Source organism: Calidris pugnax, unplaced genomic scaffold (assembly GCF_001431845.1).
Source record: "Calidris pugnax isolate Ruff unplaced genomic scaffold, ASM143184v1 scaffold58, whole genome shotgun sequence".
In the NCBI taxonomy this organism is placed as follows: domain Eukaryota; kingdom Metazoa; phylum Chordata; class Aves; order Charadriiformes; family Scolopacidae; genus Calidris; species Calidris pugnax.
Window position 1 is genome coordinate 418,066 of NW_015090868.1, and position 12,262 is coordinate 430,327.

The 12,262-nt window shown below is 41.5% G+C and overlaps 1 protein-coding gene across 4 annotated transcripts in view; it reads left to right on the plus strand.

The window, feature by feature from the left end:
- The first annotated feature begins 271 nt into the window (after window positions 1–271).
- CWH43 (cell wall biogenesis 43 C-terminal homolog) overlaps window positions 272–12,262 on the plus strand; it is a 28,491-nt gene continuing 16,500 nt past the window's right edge. For all 4 annotated transcript variants that reach the window (XR_001412443.1, XM_014945528.1, XM_014945526.1 and 1 more), the window contains exons 1-7: window positions 272–384; window positions 1,320–1,511; window positions 5,060–5,180; window positions 5,332–5,486; window positions 6,803–7,004; window positions 7,103–7,191; window positions 9,058–9,312. Coding sequence is in view for 3 of the 4 variants with exons in the window: in XM_014945528.1 (XP_014801014.1) it covers window positions 342–384; window positions 1,320–1,511; window positions 5,060–5,180; window positions 5,332–5,486; window positions 6,803–7,004; window positions 7,103–7,191; window positions 9,058–9,312 (1,057 nt within the window). In the remaining variant the exon portion in view is untranslated. The remainder of the gene's footprint in view (window positions 385–1,319; window positions 1,512–5,059; window positions 5,181–5,331; window positions 5,487–6,802; window positions 7,005–7,102; window positions 7,192–9,057; window positions 9,313–12,262) is intronic.

The window sequence follows — 12,262 nt, forward strand, 5'->3', positions numbered from 1 at the left end:
GAGCCCTATTTAATCAGGCCACCACTCCTATCTGGCAGTTTTCCCCCTTACTCCTGCTCGCCGCTGCTCGGCCCCCGGTTTCATCGCCCTTCTCCCGGGGAGGCGGCTTCCCCCCCTCCCCGCCGCTCCCTCACGGCCGGGTCGCTGCGCTCGGAGACCCCCACGCTCCGCCAGGCGGCGCTGTGGCTCCCGCTCGCCGACGGCCGCGTGCCGGGCGGGCTCCGTGAGGCGGGACGGGCGGCGGCACCGCGCCCCGCCCGCCACTCACCCACCCACCGCTCGGTTGCGGGGCGAGAGGGGCGAAGCCCCCGCCGAGCCCAGCCGGGCAGCGTGACGGGGCGATGTTTCCCCTGTGGAAAGCCGTTCTCTCCGAGAGCCTCTTGGGTAGGTGGCGGCGGCCGTGCCGAACGACGGGGCTGGGGGGCTGTGAGGGGCCGCGGCGGGGTCGGGTCGGGCGGCGGTTAACGGGAGCGGGCGACGGTTAACGGCGGCGAGCGGCCTCCCTCTGCCCCCCCTTGGGAGCCCTGCGGCGGGGCAGCGCTGGGGGCTCTCCCGGCAGCCCGTGCCGTTGTGGAACTTGGATTCTGTGAGGAGATGTTGCCTTTCACAGGTGCTTCAAATAGGCTCCTCCACTGGCAGCGAGTAAATAGTGGTCGCTGCTGAGTGTTCTTCTTTGGGGTCTTTTTGTTTGTTTGTTTGTTTCTTTTCCCCTTTTTTCCTTCTAGTGCCTTTTGTCTTGTTGGATTTGTTGCCTGCCGTGGCTGAGCTGCCTCAGCAGGTCCCAGCCCTGAGGGGGGGTCACCAGGCCCCTTGTCTGACATCTGTGGACTCAGGTGCCTGGTGCATCCTCTGTAAAAATCCATAGGAAATCCTGGCACAGCGCTAGTGTGCCTCGACAAGGTGTTTGCAGGGGAGAGTGGCCCACCCACGTACTGGGATAAATCATTTTGCCACTCACCTGCCTTTGAGGAGACCTGAGACTGTAGGTGGATGACTTATTTCTCCAGCGTTGTTCCCTCAGAACACTAACCCTTTCCTAGGTTGAGCGCTCCCTCACCCAAGATCAAAGTAGGAGCTACTGGTCTGAGCAGGGGAAGAGCTGTTTTCTTCTCATCCTTATGTTTCCTGGGAAAATGTGTTTATTTATCTTGAAATAGCAAATATTCCCTCACCAAAAGTGGCTATTGCTACTTGAACTATTTTCAAATACATCTGATAGTCTACATTTGGAAGTATAAAAGACTTTTTAAGTAATTTCCAGGAAATCGTGCTGTTGAAAATATATGATGAGTTGTTTTTCTTTTCTTTTTTTTTCTTAGGCTATATTTCTTGGTCTCTTTACCATGAACTGCCACCGATGATCTATTACTTCCCCCTTCAGACACTGGCACTCACGGGTCTGGAAGTTTTTGCTGTTGCCTTCTTTTCTCCAATACTCTTGATAATTGGCCCTTTTTGGCTGTTGGCTAACAATAAGTACATCCTAGCCCTTCTGAGACTGACTATGGTTGGTAAGTATGTACCGTAATGAGCTATAGATTCCATCTTGGTATGAAGACATAAGACTAAACATTCCAAATTGCCCCAAAATTAATAAGACCAAATCTCGTTTCACTTTTATTTCTAGAAACTTTTAAATTAGTACAAGTCACGCCCAGTAGGAAGAAATTTTTGATATTGCACAGAGATCAGCAGAGCAGGTGTCCTTTTGTATAGCAGTTCTGTGTCTGTGACAATGGGTAGGGAAGAGGAGTTACAGAACAGCTTGGGGCTATTATAAAAGTAATCTGCTGTGAATGAAACATTATTTTTGGTAGACTTAATTTCTGAAGCAGATTGTGAGGGTTTTTGTTAAAGAATATGTTGGGTTTTTTTTCCATTTGTTAAATATGCCTGTATTCCTGTAGCATATTGATGGGGTTATCCTGAGTGTGAGATGGCTCTCATATTGTCAGTTGCACAGGAGGAAAGTTTTATCTCATATTCAAAATAAGTTCGCCTCACTACCCACCCTACATGCTCTTCCCTAAAGCAAGACTTGCTGGGATTCCCTCTTTGGTGCAAGTCTTAGCTCTTGTTAATTTTCTGAAAGTTTGTTGGGAGAAGGTTTGGCAGCTACAGCTGCATTCAGAAGCAAGTTATTGCTAATGAATTTGCAACACCTGGATGAACTCAGAGGACATAAATGTCTCCATCCTGCGTACAGGGAAGATGCTGCTGCTAAGTGGTGTCTTTCAGAAGCAGCAGTTTCTGGCTCCTCATTTATCAATGTAAGATGATAATCAGAGAATCACCTTCCATATAATTTTCTTCTTTTACTGGCACAGGGTCATTTTATCTATGTTCTTTGCGTTACTTCAGTTTTAAAAAGAATTCTTGTTCTTTATCTCTAAAAAGATACTAGAACTGAAGACAGCTAATTGGTTTTGTCAGTTTAGAGGAAGCATAGTTTTACCATGTTCTTTTCTTTTCTACACTTTGTTGTATCTGTCCTAGTACTTCTCTGTTGTTTTTTTTAATAAGCTTTTCAGTGAGCAGAGTCTTCCACTTCAGCTTTCTGCAGCAGTGCTCAGTCCATTGCTTTCGACAAGATCTGCTAATTTAGAAACTAGTAATGAGTGTAAGCATTTCAAATAACACCCTGCATTCCTTCAGATATTACAGTAACACAAAATTTAGTTAAGGTTAGTCCTTCAGGTCATCTTGCTCTGTTTACTAATTCACTAATTCAGAGATGGGAATTGCTTAAATGTGTGCTGCTAAGTAAAGAGCAGTAACAAGCCTGTAAAGTCTGCTGGTTTGCTTCACCTGAATCTCAAACTCCTGAAGATACTAACTACAAACAAAAAGCTAGCACCTTTGGCAGTGATCTGGGGAAAGGATATGTTAATGGTGATAGATGGACTCCAGAGCATGGGGGAACCGAAGCTGTACACATTCTTACTTTTGGGCTAAGCTGAGCATTTCTGGATGCAGAAATACTCCTTTCCTGCCTGAACAGTGGCCACATCCCCCTGCTGTTTCTGTCTTCCAAACCATCCTAGTACTGTCCACCCTTGGCGAATCTACACCATATTCTCTCCCAGCTCTACTGTACTTACTCAGATTCCCCTTACCTGTTGCTCCACAGTGAGCATCAGCATTTGGGGAAGATGTAAGAGCAGGTTCTTCGCGCCCTTTGTCTCCAGCAAAGAGTTTAGTAGCCAGTGGTAAGTCTCACTCTTTTCTTGCTTGCCCACTACAGGTTCTCAAACCGCTTTAAGTTATCCGGATGCCCTTGCACAGGCAGCGCTGGGTTTTAGGACTTTGCATATATATCTTTTTACTTGATTCTCATCACTCCATTATCTTTTAAATATGCCCTGTCATACTGTGCTGCTGTTTCTCCTGTTCCTCAATTATTCCTGCTTTCTTTCCTTCTTCATAACTGACACTTCTTCCTCCTTTCTCTTTCTGATCTTTTTTTCCTTCTCAGAAAGCCCATGGCCTTACTCTCGGGCTTGTTGAACGAAATTGGGCAGAAGAATCTGCCCCATGCATGCTCCGCCCCATTCCACTGGAAATACTCAGTCTTCAATTTCACAATCAAAAAATCTGGAAATTCTTCATGCTTAGCTAAACCAGAATATTTAGGGGGTTGGGGTTTTTTGTTTTGATGGAAAAGGCTCTTCCCTTATTCATCATTATCTTTCTTTTTGCTTTTTCAGGAAGCTTTATTTTCTCCAAAACTTCTGTTTTAATATATGTATCCTTTCATACTGCTGATTTTGTGTTCTGTTTAAAGAAGGCTGACAGCAACGACCTACCCCTGTGGTAGTGTCCATTTGAATCTGTGTCTTCATACAACACGCAATAAATTTGCATGTTTGGATAGATATATTTGCTTTTTGGGTGTACCTGCTCAGCAACAAAAGGTGTGTCTGCTGTAAGCAGGCAAACCTGCGCTAGCTTTAATCTGGCTAGCACAAGTGATGAAAGGTTTGAAGAGGCAGAGTTGCGAATTTCAACACAGTTTAGCGATGGAAATCTGTGTGAGTTGTACGTGCAACCCTCTGCTAACGTCCATACAAGTACCTCTTTGCTACACGTTGATTTTATTTTACCATCTTTGCTCTAAACTAAGCTTTGCATCTTTTACTCGGAGCTTAATGAGCACATAGACAGTTAGAGGATTCCTAGCATGCATTGCCAGAGACAGCAGCTCCATTTCTGGCCTTCCTTGCGTAAAGTCTCTTTGAGGTTGACTCATACTCACTTAGCACACGGCTGGAAGCAAAACGATGTTGCTTCTCCTCCTGTTTGTCACTCGTCCTGGGCCAGAATTTGTGACACTGACTGAAGTTAGGAAAATATGTGTGACCCAAGACACTTGATTGGAAAAAAAACCACTGCTGATAAAAGTGAGGTCACTGTGCCCTGGAAATGGCAGCACATGCACGGCCTCTTTCAGTGACTGGGGAAGTGACAGTTTTCAGTAAGAAGATGACACAGGCTGTGAATGGCCGTTCTGAGACCAGATACCAGGCTAGAGAAAGCCTTGTTCACACCCAGTAAGGCAGTTGCCTACTAACTCTTGTGCAGTGGGTGGTGGCTGCTTCTGAAAAGACATGGCTTTTGCCACAGCACACTTTTATGTAAGTGCACTGTGGCAAAAGCCCAGTCCTTTTTAGAAAGGAGTAATCATGATACATAAAGTGTTACAGCTTTTATATAAGTGTGCTGTGCATGAATATCTGTATGCTTAGATATTTTGGCCATATATCCTATTTATGGAATCAGTGACCATAGGTATTTAAATTAAAGCAATCACTGCAGTCTTGGATAATCACGCTGTGTTATTTTTTTTTTTCCTGAAAGTGGTAACTCCTGTAATGTCATATATACCCAGTTTCTATCCATACCTACATTTCTTTGGTTTAAAAATGTATAGTGTCGTGTGTTTTCAGATGAATGGTGTAGCTATTGAAATGACATACAAGATTGAACTAATACACGGGTAGTCTTTATTACTTGATCTTTATTGTCCATTAAAGCAACCTCTGTGTGTGTTTGTCTGTAGGAAGCTTAGCATCATACCAGGCACCAAACGCTTCAATTAGACTATTCGTCTTGGCTGCAGGTGTTTCTTCCTCATTGCTGGTTCAAACAGTAACATGGTGGTCAGGAAACAGTTTACAAAGGTATCTTTTTATGCTGATGGGATTATAAATGGGATTGTAAATGACACTTCTTCATATTAAAAAGTTGGGGTTTTGTGAGAAGTTAAGATTATTGTGGTTTTGTTAGTTTTTTTCCTCAAATGCATCACTGTTCCAAAACTGACTCTTACAGGTTCCTCAGGATATGGGGCTTCATGCTAGGCAAGATATTGCTCCTTGTTCTTCGCATCTGGTATACGTCACTAAACCCAGTCTGGAGCTCACAAGCTGCTAATGCTGTCATACTGGGACTTGGTTTTATAGCAGCAGTGGAGCGAATTTATTCAGGTAAGCTTATTACAGCAAAGATGGCAGTTGTGAAAACATCCTAAATTATACCTGTCACTGGCATTTGATTCTTTGTTTTTTTTATCCCCAGTGCAGTCTGGTTTTAGACCTGATGCATGAGCATTGCAGACTTTAGAAACCATGGGGTACTTCCATCTGCCCATAACATGGCAGAATCAATATCACAGTTCATACAGCTGTAGTAAGTTGGTGTTGGAACTGCCAACTAATTGCAGTATCAATAATGTGACAGTAACACAAACAAAGGCATAACTTAGACCAATAAAACTAGAATGGGTTATCCTCATTCCAGCGCAAAACATCTGTGGTATTTCTGTTATTTTGTTAATTCAATCTGCTCTTTGAGTTTCTCTGCCAGTGCGTATCCTTTGACAGAGAAGGGGAGACGGGGCAAAGCTGGGGAACAGCTGATGTGACAAAATAAACAGAAAGAATTGGGAGAGTGGATGCATTGTCCTTGTCAAAATGTGCCTGAGTTCTTGGAGTGTCTGTACAGAGTACCCAGCAGTGGGGACTGGCGTGGACCCATCTGCCTTCACTTTAAAACTGTGAAGGTAATATTAGCAAGAAAGACAGCAAAGTTGGGCTGGTTAGTTAAGGCAGCTCATGTTAAATCCTCAGAAGTTCCTTCCTTCTCAGTATAACCTGAATTAATTAATTGAAAGATAAGACCTTATCTATGTGTAAGTAGGTGTAAATTGGCATGGTGTGTATTGTTTGTAGACTTGTGTTACTTGACATGAAGCCTGAGCTTCCATCATATTTTAGAAAGGAGATTAGGAAGGGAATCTGTCTTCTTCCTAGGTGACAAAGCAATATGTCTTTAAAGGTGCTGTTTTCTCCTTAGAGCAGAGAGGGTCTAAAGAGTGTGGAAAAAGGAGAAGAGAAGGAAGGGAATTTATTTCTGGCTTCTTTGGGAGTGTCAGGTTTTGCTCTTATCAGAGTTTAGTGTTTCAGAGAACAGAATCCTCTGAACAAATTCTAATAACTTCTGTTGATTTTCAAAGCCAGTTTAATTTAAATTCCAGTAGTATGAAGAATAATTGTGTGGGCAGGTTGTCATTTTTGTACACTTAAGGTGAGTAGCTTTTTCTGACAGACCTGGAAATGTTATTAGATATTTTTCTTGTCTTATCAATTTCCACAAATGATCAGATAAGTTTAGCTTTTGTGTCTGAGCCAGTAATATGTTCTGGTAATTTTGTGGTCTTGGTTGTTTCTTTTTCTCAGTAACCATTTCTAATAGGATTTGACAGTTTTTTCATTTGCTCATAGCTATATTTCTATTCTTCTAGGTGGAGACAAGAGGAAACAAGAAGCAAACAAAACTGGTAATGCAGTTAGAGAGACTGTTTCCCACTCTCACTGGCTTTTGTCAGGGGTAGCTTTTGGCAGCCTCATGTTCCTCACCCTGTGGATATTTGGGGAGGTCTCACTAATTTCTAGATGGGCAGTGAGTGGACATCCACATACAGGTCCAGATCCTAATCCATATGGGTAAGCGCATGTTGTATGTCTAGAAATTTCTTTTTCAATGCCAGTTGTTTATAAAATTATATTAATATATGATTTCTTTTTCCTTATTGTTTCATTAGAGGTACAGTTCTCTTGGGCCTGGCACACGGACTGATGCTGTCATTTTGGAGCTGGTCTTCTGTCACCAGTTTTGTTTGGTTTCTTGTAGGTAGGTACAAATCCTGAGCAAAATGTTTGTTTCTATTACTGTACTCCCTTTAGTCAAGCCCTCTGACCCTACACCACATCTCAGAAAAGCAAATTGCTAATCAAAGCATCTTTTTCTCTGTCACTGACTCTATATGCAAGTCTGACCATTGATTAAGGGTTACAGGCCAACTCTCCAGGCCTCTGCAGAGCAGTGTTGTTCTCTTCAGAAGCCCCTGTTGAGGTTCTGTTCCCATGAGTAGCATCTTGGTTCTCACAGTGCATTGAATAAGGCTACATCTAAGGTTATGGGGTTGAGATGACACAAGCCTCTTAATTTCGCAGGAGGCACAATAACTTGTAATTTAATGAGCAGTTCATCTGGAGGTAAACTTACCTCATGTCTCCTAAGTTGCCAAGATCTCCAGGCAGTAAAATAGTATGACCAACAAGGCAATTCTGCTGGAGCAATATATTTGTGAAGCAGGTCTGGGTGGTGGGGATAGGGATTCAAGTGCTGGATCTGGACATCCGCTTTCAGGAGGGTGGTATGGCTGTGCTGTAGAGCAAATTAGGCACGGAGCGAGTAGGTGGAGATGGAAATAATTCTGTTCTTGAAAGGTATGTTTTCCATACCTTCTCAGCATGGATGAATGAATCCAGCTTGGTTTAATTTGTAGGCTCATCTGAGTGAAATTTAGTGATATAAATGCTGTTTTAAAACCCCATAAATCTGCTGCTTTTTGGCCTTGGCTAACTGTTTGTAGAAGCTTATATCAAGAATAAAAAGCAGTACTTCCTATAAATGTTTAATAATAAATTGGGATATGTCAAAATACAGAGACCAAAGAAAATGATAAGTTACGTTTTGCTTTTTTCTTACTTGCCTTCTCTTTTGGAGCACTTAAAAGCCAAAGCTTTTAAGTCATTTTCCACAACCTTGAAGACAAGAAATTTAATGCAAATTGGGTTTCTCTTAGTCAGGAATCGAAATAAAATACCAAATATCAGGAAAGTCACAATAAAGGCACAAGAGTTGGCAATGCTTAAGCCTTCAGTTGCCCAAATAATTTACCTTTTGGTGCAGGTGTTAGTTTTAAGAAACGTGTGTGCAGGCTGTAATGTGAGTATGAGCATTTGATTTTTGATGTATACACATTGCTAATTTAAAACAAGTACAGAATGGTTTGTTAGCGGATTCAAGTATTGTATTTTCAAATGCTCAGAACATTGATGCATAAGAGTAAAATATTAAATTTTTTTCTCTACATGAGCTATCATGATGTGAAAGTTAGTAAACATTTTCTTACCAGAATTAAAGTTTTAAATGAAATAGAGAGTTTCTGTGGTTGTTAATGTTCTGTTTGGGATCAAATCCCATCACAGTCAAAGGCAGTGTGGTAAATCAAGTATCTTGCAGTTAGTAAAAGACTAGTAGTTGTTTTCTTGCCCATCATATGGTTATCTAAAGGGAGAGAAGATCAGGGAAAAATATTATTTCTCTTCACATTAACCTGTTTGATTCTTTCTGTATTCTGTTAAACGAGGTTCATAACAGGCAGAGCTGTTAATCTCTTAAAAACTGCATCATCCCTTTTGTGCTGGAAGAGCTCTCTGTTAGAAAATCAGTTCAGTTTTGGCTCTTGATGATGTTTCTCTGCTTTTTCCAGCACTGTTTTCAGTTAATAGGCAATCTTTAAGAGAATGAGCTATCTCTGTCTTTGGCTATAGGGAATAACTGTCTTTCTCGTGATGCACTTCTCATGGCTGCAAAGCACAGGTATATTCCCAGCCTCTCTTTTTTTCTCCTAGACAGAATGTGAAAAATAAGGTTGGAGATAACATGCCTGACTGTGACTTTTTTTTTTTTTTTTTTATCCCTTCATAGGTTTAGCATCCTCGGCTGGTCTCCTTTATTTACACACCTGGAGTGCTGCTGTTGCAGGCAACGTTCTTGCTGTCTTTACCATGTGTGTGTGGCCTCAACTGGCCGGACGCTTCGTTAGCTGTCTGCACCCTGGGAAAGCCATGACTACAGCCATGCTTGCCTACGTTCTTGAATTATTCTTCTGTGTGTGGTGTACAGCTTATAAATTTGTACCTGGAGGAATTTACGCTAGAGAAAGCTCCCATCTCCTTTTAGGTACGTTTATGACTCTGAACAAACACAAATATGCTTGCTTTAGCCTCACCCAGATGTTTAAAATTTATTTAGTGTATAAATAGTTTTTCCAAATGCTCAGCTCCTGTTTGATTTACTATGGTAAGAGCTTCTATGAGAAAATTCATGAAACATGCAAAAAATAATTACTTTTTTTCTTTACTGTTAGAAATAGTTTAAAATGTTAGCAGAAAATGAAATTCAGTTGAGGGAAAATTACAATGTGGAAACAAAGTGTGATAACTCGATACACAACTGAGGAAGAGCTCTGTTAATCGGTCACCCTAAAAATATGGGTGCAATCCAGGGTGTGAATGCACCTGTATGTTGTTACCTGAGATAGCAGTATGGTACCTCAGGTAACAATGTCATTTCTGGAAGCTTCAGGGGTTTATGAAAGCTGTGTTAGTGGGACTGTAACATAATTCAGTGCATTATTTAGCCCTGATCTGAGGACCAACGTGCAGCGTCCTGCTGATCTAGCTGGTCTGTATTTGAGACCTGAGGTTCATTTCTCCACGGCTGTACCTTATGCTTTGTGGACACACCAGCATGTTTGGAGGAATGTCGATGAGCCTGCGGTGTCAGAAACATGCAAACAGGAGAGGAAGAAAAGAAATTGTCAGGTACTTGCCAGTGAGGAAGAACTGAGGAGAGCAAATACAAAGGTTTTAACAAAATGACCTCTTGATGAAGGTGGAAAGGTGGAAACGAAACCAACCCTTTCTGTTTTTGTCTCCCGAGTTTTCTTAATAGGTACTAATGTGTTTCAATAGTATATTTCACTAATTACATTGAAACAATGCCAAACATTGTCTTGGACTAAGTGTGTGGCACATCTTAAAATGTGACACATTATCCTATATTTTGTTTGAAAAGGATCACAGAATCATAGAATGGTTTGGGTTGGAAGGGACCTTAAAGATCATCGAGTTCCAACCCCCCTGCCCTGGGCAGGGACACCTCCCACTAGAGCAGGTTGCTCAGAATCCCATCCAGCCTGGCCTTGGATTAATGAGTGCTGTGCTTGACTTGTTGCTCCAATCATTTTAGATTTTGTAAATGTCTTTGAAACCACTTTCTGTCACTCCAGTTTCTTAGTCTCCATAGGTATTTGATATATTACAGCAGTCAGGTGCAGGGTTTCAGTTTAGTTTGTTTTGAGGAGAATTCCATCACGTTTATTGCAGGTTTCTTTGTTCTGAATGTACTCTCAGAACCTGTAGAAACAGTTATCTCAATTTAATTTTATTTTCTTGAAGTTATATGAAGAAAGCATGTGGCAGAAGAATGTTAAATGCTTTCTTGAGTAATGCTTTGACAAAAGAAAAGCTGATATATAAAATCCCTCTCTGTCACTTCCTTTGAAATACAAGTGTGACTAATTCACCTGGCATGGTGACTGGATAGGAACATAGAGAAGGCCCTAACTTTCTCTTTGGTAAAAAGAAAACTGTGAACTGAACTCGTCTCAGGTGATGGCACTACACGAGTTTGTTCCATCCGAGAATCCAGTTTCTGGTTTTTTTTGATGCCATCCCATTGCTTATGAAAGATTTGCAAATTATACCATGAGATTGTGTATTTGTTGCTGCGCTTCTTCCCTTACAGCTTGGCTTTCTGGCAAACTGCTTTTTTTCTTCTGGTTTCTTTCAGGTGCAAGTGCTATTTCTTGCTTTCTCCTCCTGTCCAATATCCTGCCTTTCTCTTGCCGCAGTTTGCATAGGGAACTGCCCCAGGAAAAGTGACAATGAAAGTAAGATCATTATATTGCAAATTTCTGTGCTGCTTCACTGTGATGTAACATAATGCTGGAGGGTCGGATCCCTAGTTTTCTATCAACTTTAATGGCTTTGAATCTCCCTTTGAGAAAGGTTTTGTGTGTGCCCCTTCATCATGGCACTAGACCCAGCTTCCTGGTTTGCAGATTTTCACTACAACTAATGTAACAAGTAAGAGCAACAAGAAAATACTGAGTAATAAGGTTTTTTTTACCTTCGGCTATCACTGTGAAATAAAACATGACTTCTATAGTTAATTAACTATGCCACAAAGAATATATTAAGGATGACATATACCTTTTCCAGCAGAGCTCTTATCCAATTCATGATGCTCCTACATTTTCTTTGCAGGTAATTGGATCCTTTAGCTTGTAAGTGGTGAGAAAGGAGCTTGTACTATTAGTCTGAACTACTGTTGAAAAGAAAAGATACCATCACAGTGCATTGCAACAGTTAGTGCAGTGAAGTCACTTACTGGCTTTTAAAACATCTATAGTTGTGTTTAGTTTTCTGTTCTTAAAAAGCACAGCTGCTTCTGTTGGCTCTGGAGCAACAGCATACATGATGCTGCCATGTTAAACTGGCCTCCCAACCTGCTGGAGTTTTACCTTACAAAACCTTACACTGTTTTACAACAAACTGTTGAGCAATTGCTTTTGTGGTTCTTATATAAAAACTTGGACAGAGCTGTTCCATTTGCAAAGATAATAGACATCTGTAATCAACAATGTATTTTTATATCAAACTGTTATTTTAAGGTTCTGTAATATGGAGGTGTAACGTCATCGTTTTTGTCCAGGTTAATTCCAGTAAACTTTGAAATCACTGGGCTGAGCTGAGAGTTGTAGTGGTCAATAGGGGCTTGGAAGTGTTTTAGCATCATTTATCTACTGTGTGCTAGCCTTTTTGACAGAAGACCCTGAAACTGTACTGCAAATCAATGTTTGTTTGAGAGTGCTGGCTAAGTGTGCTCAAGGTTCAGTGGCAGTTGGTGTTAGGATACACAAAGGTGGGGAGGTCTGCTGAAAAATTCACTACTTTGCCCCAGATGAAAGGATTAAAATATTTTCATTGTTGTCCCAATTAGTACATGAATGGAGGAAGGGAAAAGGTGGTTTTAAACAAATATTTCACTAAGAGAAGCAGCCTGA